The 8,276-nt window shown below is 32.8% G+C and overlaps 1 protein-coding gene across 2 annotated transcripts; it reads right to left on the bottom strand.

Moving 5' to 3' along the window:
• Positions 1 to 1,573: 1,573 nt before the first annotated feature.
• Positions 1,574 to 7,613, bottom strand: LOC110653928 (uncharacterized). 2 transcript variants are annotated; one of them, XM_021809750.2, is made up of 4 exons: positions 6,976 to 7,613; positions 4,015 to 5,605; positions 2,144 to 3,153; positions 1,574 to 2,068 (listed from the first exon to the last, which is right to left on the bottom strand). In XM_021809750.2, the coding sequence occupies exons 1-4, from the start codon at positions 7,352 to 7,354 to the stop codon at positions 1,968 to 1,970; spliced, it is 3,081 nt and encodes a 1,026-aa protein (XP_021665442.2). In that variant the 5' UTR covers positions 7,355 to 7,613; the 3' UTR covers positions 1,574 to 1,967. The 2 variants fall into 2 exon arrangements, with proteins under 2 accessions (XP_021665442.2, XP_021665436.2); XM_021809744.2 differs by having other exon boundaries at positions 1,574 to 3,153.
• Positions 7,614 to 8,276: the final 663 nt, after the last annotated feature.

The raw sequence follows: 8,276 nt of genomic DNA, 5'->3' as shown, positions 1-8,276 counted from the left end.
AAAAGGTAATCGATGAATATTTTATCAATTATCAATTACTTTTTAAAAGATTTCACTAAATAGATAGATTCAGTTATTTCGGTACCCATCATATATTAATTATATTCAATAATTAAATCAAATATCTTTTAAAAGTCTTTAACTCAAATTTCATAAGGATAAAAGTAAAAGTCTAAGAAATTAAAAAAATAATAATAATCCAATTAGTCCTTGTACTCTATACTTGGGAGAACAATTATTACTAATATTTATTTTATTTTGTATTAATTGTATTTGGGCTTACCCTAATTTTATTGGGCAATTTTAGAATCTAGAGGATTAATAACTAAAAGTATTGTCAAAAACCTATTAAAACTTCATTAACTTTTAATGGTTTTGTTAATGTGTCCTTCAAAAGATATTATCTTCTTTATTAGACCCCCACATCATTAATAATTATTTAGTATATATGGAGCACCAACTTAATTGTGAACATTTATAAAAATATTATACTATTTCTAAAGTATAATGTTATTTTAAATAAATCAAAAATAAATAAAAATTTTGAATTTTAAAATTAATTATAAAAATTTAAAAGAGAATTTTGTATAATCATAATTTATGATTTAATCTGAATATTTCTATAAAAATTTTATGAAAAAAATATATTAAATTAAAGCTTAAAATTTTTTGTGATATAAATTCAATTTGAAAAATAACTGTGAAAGAAATTTAACAATAAATTTATAATAAGTCACAAGAAAAAAATTTTTTTATATATATATACAAATAGTATTACCTTGTACACAAACTCGAGATCTTACGGTTTTAAAGTTGATTTTAATAGTTCATTAGTCTAAATCATAGGAATTTTAATGATAATGAAATTAAAATTTGAGAGTTTTACGATATAAATTAAAGTTGAGGAAAGATGTTAGCAAACCACTTAGGTCGAGAAACTATTGATAAAGCACAATAACACCAAATCAATTAGTTTAAATCAGACCAATAGCTAAGGCATATCATGAAAGCCAGATTTGAATCCCCATTTCCCTAATCCCTTGCTCCAAAATTAAAAAAGAAATCAAACTAGTTTCGACATCAATACAAAATGATTAATTTTTGAAGATTTCAATAACACGAGAAACTGCCCATCAAAGTAATTTAACTGTGAAATCAATTCCAAAAACTCATAGAATAGTTGTGATCTCTCTCTCTCTCTCTTGAAATAATCGATCAATATGATAACTTACCACTACTTGAATAGTGATCAAACAATCAAAACCCTCTGTATGATGACACCAATAAATTAAGTCGAGCGAAATTTTGGGGAGAAAAACGGAAATTCCCAGTGCATGAAGCTTCCCACTTTGCAAAATTATTATTAAAAACAAGAACCAACATTTAATGCAATGAAGCTCATCACGCACAGAATCAAGTTAAAACAAGAGGAACAAAAAGCATGAGAACCAAATCCATTTGTTTGATTGCAGTAAGCTGTAAGCATGTTGATTAAACAATATGGTTTTTGCAATATCTTGAGTTTAGCATGCTCGAGGGTGTGAAGTTAAGGAAGAAAGCAAGTCAAAAAGAGTACAGGAAGAAACGTAATTTTTCCCAAATAGTTGCGCGGAAGATACAATGCTGAAAAGAAATAAGTGTGCATTTCTTAAAGAATACACTATAAGGGCCTACATAAATTGGTGTAAGTAATCTTAATCTCCTTCTATGCCGGATAGACATCAACTCTGACTAGTACCGGTAGCCTTAACTAATTTAAGGACTGACAACAAATAAAATTTCTTAACAGCGCCCATCTTCAAAATAGCCACTCAATCATGTCAAACTCCTAAACTAAAGCTGCAGCAACTGCAATGTAAGTCTAAATTTCTCTCAAATTTCAAAAAAATTGAATCTCACCTTTGCCAACACTCCACAAGAAAACTCGATATTTGATGTTTTCATTTGTTTTCGCTCCTTGACATGCATCAGCTCCGCATCCCTGACTCACCAGATTTCTTCAAGCTAACTATTATGCCGTCAATCAGCTTGTTTGAGTTATTAGCATCAAGGTTATTATCATCAGGGTCTGCAACAAAAGAATAGCGCTTTTGAGGTTTCTGCTTTTGGCCATAGTTTCTTAAAGAACTGTCAATCTTGGTACCTAGTTCCAATGGATCGGATGGCTGTAAAGCATTTTTGGCACAATCAACCATGTCTTGCACATTCTCTGGTTTGTCTTTCTTTTTGACACCATCCTTACTGCTGTACCATGAATCTAGAATTTGGAGTAATGAACTATCTTCATTGTTCATTCCAGATTTTGCTAGCCCTCCTTCACGAGTTCCAGTTAAGAACTCTCTTTCTGTTTCTGAAAATTCATCATCTGAGACAGAAGGCTCATAATGGGTAAATGTGCTTTTTTCTTCTGGGTCCTTCCTGCTAGAACCTGTGTTGTCAACAGGACCCAATTCCTCCCATGTAGAGTCTGATTCATCATCTTTTGATGCATCAGATAATTCACTACCTGAAGTTGCTGATGTATGAACTGAATCACATTCTTGGACATTAGGAACAGCACTATCCTGAATGGAACAATTGGGGGCTATACTGGAAGGAATAATATAACTGGACTCTATTTTTACCCCACGCAACTCCTGTAGCAAGGATGCCAATTTTTGGTGACCAAGCTTTTGGACATCAAGATGATAACCATACCTCTCAAGAAACAGCTTTCTAAAGGAGCAAATATTATATCCTTCAGGAAACTCCTCCAATAACTCATTCACAAGCTTTTGACAGTTGATTAATGTCTCACTTCTAGACTTTTCTGAAGGTTTTCTATAGCTAACTGGTTGAGAAACTCCAGCAGGAGAAATATTCTGAATTCTTCCATTTCTTTCATCTCCATTGCGATTTGGTTGCCTCTTTGAATCAGATTGTGATGGTGTGCTCAAAAAAATAGATCTTAATCCATTTGAAGCACGAGAATCACCAAATAAAGTATTATTTCCAGTAGACAAAGTGAGCTTAAAAGGTGAAGCCTCAGAGGGATTTTCTTCCAACCATTTCTTCTCTGATATTAACATGCCAACCAACTTAAGGACATCACTTTCAGTAAGAGATCTAAGAACCACAGGTCCGTCCATTTGCAGATCCCTTGCCATTTGTTCCCTGAAAAATTACAAATAGAGGGACTATTAACATATAATAATGACTGCAATTGCTAATTTTCCTGCAGGTCAGAATCATCAAGTAATCTTTCAACTTCAAAATTATGGAGTCTACTAAGTTCATGAAAATTAAAATAATAGCAGATGCAAGTTGCCAAAAAGCAAGGCTAAAAGTGATGAATTAAAAAGTTTCACTTGTGGCTTATTTGGATGTTTCCACAAAATGCTGAGTTGTGAAAATTTTTTGACAGCTCTCGAAAATCTTTTAAGAAGTTTGAACTCATCTCTCTGATATGCTCTCTTCGCCAGGGTTTAATCCTATGGCACCATGTTATTTCATAAAAGGAGAACGAAGTTTTTGATACACTTATATTTTACAGGTATAACAGATTTTAATAAAATCAGTTATGCTGGATTTTAATTTTTTGCCCTTCGCTTTGTTGGTCATAAGAAGTTGAAAAATAGTACTCCCTTCGTCCCATTCCATTTCAAGCGATGTTTTAAATTTTTTTCCCCCACGTTTTTTGCTTTTTTATAAAATTAAGGAAGCATTATTGATTCTTTTCTAACTTTACCCTTATCTATTGCTATCCCCAATGCATTTATATCTTGCCATCATTTTCTCTATCTTAATTAACTATAAGGGTACTTTAGTCAATTATTAGTATTTTTTTTTTAATAAAAATGAGAATATCCAATCATTAACTTTAAAAAGCACTTGAAACAGGACAGAGGGAGTATCCATTTATAAACTTGGGAAGTGAACAGGCTGGTAGCAAATTAGATTTATAACCACATTCAGGAAAGATCAGGAGAGAAGGAAAAACTGTATAAGAAGAGTAAAGCAGCAAAAGTCAGGCACCTCGTCTTTGATTGCAATACAACAAGTGATCCCCTCCGTGAGTCCAAAAAGGATTCCATCTCTTTCCAAAAGGAATCTTCAGAAAAAATTTCATGCTTTCCAGAATAACTGTTTATCTGCTCGAGTTCTTTGCTGGGTTGATCAGTTGATGAATCTTCTTTGCTTGGTTGACCAGCTGATGAATCAGAGTTTGGACTATTTCCCCCAAATTTCCACCATCTCATAATCAGGCTAAAAAAACCCAGACTTCTCCCAGAAATTTCAGTATGTGGTTCATAACTCATAGAGGTTTCTTTCCCCAAGTCACTATTGGATGAACGTGATGTGGGAGGTAATCGACCATTTTCCTGGTTTGGCGATTTCACAAAATTTTTCTCAACTTCCTTCTTTTCAAGGCCATCATCTGAAGTACCACATATTTCAATAGTACTCTCACTTTTCTTCTCAGAGTTATCCCCATTACCTGAACGACCACATTTATCAAGAGTGTTCTCACTTTTCTTCTCAGAGTTATCTCCATAAGTGTGAGATTTATTTGAAATGTCATAACCTTTTATCCCAGAAGAACTATCATCATTACTGCCAAACCATCTTCTCCATATTTTCTTTAAAAAGCCCACTTCAGATTTAGAATCTTGTTGCTTCATAGGCATCGGATTGTCTTCAGCAACCTGTGCTTTAGCCACTTCCACATCATTTTCACCAATTGAAGGAGGTTCTTCCATTTCTTTTGGAGGCTGCTCAATATCCATTTTGACAGGCTTCTCAGCGGGAGGAGACTGTTGCACTTTTCTTGTAGGCCTTTCCGTGTTTAGTTCAGGGGATAAAGGCATTACATTTTTCCGATCCACAGATCCAGAAATAGGTTTATCCTCACCATTTGGCTTTAGAGTTTTAGCAGGGTGTTGGTCTACATCAGTAACTACAGCACCTGTATTGTATGGATTGGGCTCATATGGTTCAGGCTTTGCAATAACCGCACGTGCAACAAACTGCCCATCACCAATGTATTGAAGCTTCAAAATATTTGGCATGGACAAGAGAAAGCGAGAGAACTTTTTATAGCCATAAAAGTCTTTATCAATGCCCACATTCCTTTTTCCCAACTCAGAACGCAGTTCTGTAATTGATATTCCTTTAGGATACAAACTCAAAATATCACGGACCTGCTTCATAACTTCTTTTGGAATTGGACGAACCTTAGTCTCAGAACTAGCTTCAGTCAACTCTTCGCTCTGTGAACATGTTGATTGCTCATCAACTGAGAAGGGGTCTTCAAGAGGCACCTTATAATGGCCATACCAAGAACCATAAGGACCATCAGGGGGTTGATTAAAAATCTTTCCATTTAGGTTTTCCCCTCTGACCAAAGCATTCCAACGCCACATGATACTTGCTGCACTGCAGAGAACACTAGAAGCAGAATTTGAGCTTGCAAGCAATATATTGTAATTGTTCATCCTTAATCGATGTAACACACCAGCAAAATCCCTATCACCAGAAATTAGAAAAAGATGGGCAGGTGGTGGATTTTGGGAAACCCAATACATGAGATCTACAAGAAGAGACCTATCAGCACTGTTCTTTCCCCCTGCTCTGGCAGAAAATTTGCAAAAATGAGATAACTACGAAAAACATACAATTGAGTTCGAAGAAATATAGAGGTTCTTTATAAAAAATGAAAAAATTTATACTCTGATTTTCCTTCTCCCATTATTTTGGAAATATTCAATGCCAGAAAATAGTGCAGGAAAACAATACACAAAAAAATTAATTCAAGGAGTTATTGCACAAAACATACAAGTTCAAGGACTAAATCTGGAATGAGAAACGTTTTCTTATAAGAAAACAACATAATAACACAGCAATGCTTACACGCAAGGGTGGAGCCACATTCATGTAAGTGGGTCAATTGATCCCACTCAATTTCTTTTAAAAAAAAAATTACACATGTACTAAAGATTTAATTGCTCAATTGAAACCAGGTTTTGTCCTTTTTTTTTTAAATATTGTTATATGGAACATACAATATCCTTATTTGATAAGGATTACCAAATCCTTTTAGCTTAGGAATTTGTCCGACAAAAAAAACTCCCCGCAATTAAAGCGAACAAAAGAAAATTTGTCGAATGATTCTTTGATTACATATATTGAGAAAGATGTCTTTGATAGCATTAATAATGAAAGACTCATTGAAGACAATTGTAAATTTAATATTATAGCAAGAATTTATTATTTTATGAAATTAATTTTATTTTCTATTTAATTACTATTATATATTAAAAATTTACATGCATTATGTTTTTCAATGAATAGTTTATTATTGTGTAATTTTTTTTCATTGAATCGAGCAAAAATAAAATTTTTATGACCCCAGTGGATTAATTTTCTGACTCTGCCCCTGTTTACACACAAACAAAAATTAAAATACATGATAAAGTTCAAAATGGACAAAAATATACGGCCTCATACAACTCCCTTTTCATTAAGTTATCCTAGCATATTTACAAAACCATCGAAAGAAGTGATTTGAAAAATTCTAGCCATCCATAACTGAATTTGAGCCCTATAGATATTGTAAACATGTTCATAGTTCCGGCCACTTTATTCAGACAACTGCACTTAACATTCAACACCACAAACCATTCTGGCAGCTACATCTCAGAGGTATATATAGAGATGCAAAAAACATTATCCCATTTGACCAATTGAGGAATGAAATTTTTTTTTCAAACTCATCAACCATACCATAATTCCAGTATTCCACCAAACGGACATTCACTAAATTGATTCAGGAGCTGAAAAATATTTTGTAATTCTTTTCACATGATTTTTGCTACTCAACTATTCACAAAACACTCAATGACATCCAAAAAACAACATAACCCAATCATAAAAAATTCATAATTCATAAAAAAAAAATTTAAATTTAAAAGAAAGAAAAACAAAAGAAGAACAAACCATTAGGAATATGAGTCAGACTGATCCCAGTCGAGGAAAGGGCTTCCTGATTAGCCCTTGAAAGCTGTAGCACATCCCCAAATGCTGTAATTTGAATAGGACCCTTCATCCCATTTGCCCTGATCGCTGCAGTGATCAGATGGGCAACCTTATACACATTAACACCAGCAGGCAAATTGCAATTCTCAAAATCCCACCACACAGAAATCTTGACATTTCTCGACTCCTCCTCCTGAAGGCGCCGTAAGGAATGGAAGCGGGAAGGAAGAGTCGCTGGAGACGTACACAAGTAAGAGACAAGGATTGAGTAGGGAAAAGGAGAAGAGGAAGGAGATGGGGATAAGAAGTGGGTTTTGGAAGAAAGGGGCTTTAAGATCATTGTTTAAGGTTAGGGTTTCTGGGTTCGCAAGAGAAGTATTGGGAATTGGATTTTATGTCATCTCAGGCGGAGCTAATGGTTTTGAAGAGATCTCCATTTGTAGAAGGAGCGAACGAACTGAGGAAAGAACAAAACCTTAAACCCTTTTAAAACCCTAGAGAACAATGTGCAGTGCACATAGAGCAGAGGGTGGTTGTGTTGGGTTAAGGGCCTCATAGTTCACGGTACTCGGGCATTCTCACTCAGATTTAGATTTTTTTTTTTTTCTTTTTTAATCGGGACTTGAACTCAAAATTAAAGATGACAATAGTTGAATATTTGTGAATATTGGATGGAAATTTAATAAAATAAATTTAAATAGTATATAATTAGATTTGAGATGAATTTAAATTTAAGAAATAATAGTGGTGATGAGTTTCAATTTTATATTTTAGGTATATGTTATTCGGACTCATTTATATAAATAATTAATTAAATATAAAATATATTTATAAATTTTTTATATATTATATTTAAATAAATAGAATTTAAATATTTTATAAAATTATTAATTTTTTAAAAGAAAATTTATTTAGAAAAATTTTATTTAAATTATTAATTAAAAAATATAAAAATAAACGGTTTCGGATATTTTTTAGATAATAATAATTGAATTTGAGACGAATTTAAATAATTAAAAGTAAATTTTAATTGGGTTCGAGATGGATTTAGATTTTGAGAATATTAATTAAATTTGAGTTCGAATATAGTGATTTTCGTAAGTACTCTACTTGTTGCAATCTCTACTCGAAATCTCACATTTTTTTTTTGGCAACGCAAAATTTCTTTTATATTTTCACCTATCAAATATTAGTACTCAATAGTGAGTGATTGGAAGATTAAAGTTGATAGTATTCTAACTTCAATGACATAGTTATAATTT

The sequence above is a fragment of the Hevea brasiliensis genome, chromosome 10 (assembly GCF_030052815.1).
Source record: "Hevea brasiliensis isolate MT/VB/25A 57/8 chromosome 10, ASM3005281v1, whole genome shotgun sequence".
NCBI classification, from domain to species: domain Eukaryota; kingdom Viridiplantae; phylum Streptophyta; class Magnoliopsida; order Malpighiales; family Euphorbiaceae; genus Hevea; species Hevea brasiliensis.
The sequence above is the reverse complement of the archived record's forward strand: the minus strand, read 5'-3'. Positions and strand labels throughout refer to the sequence as shown.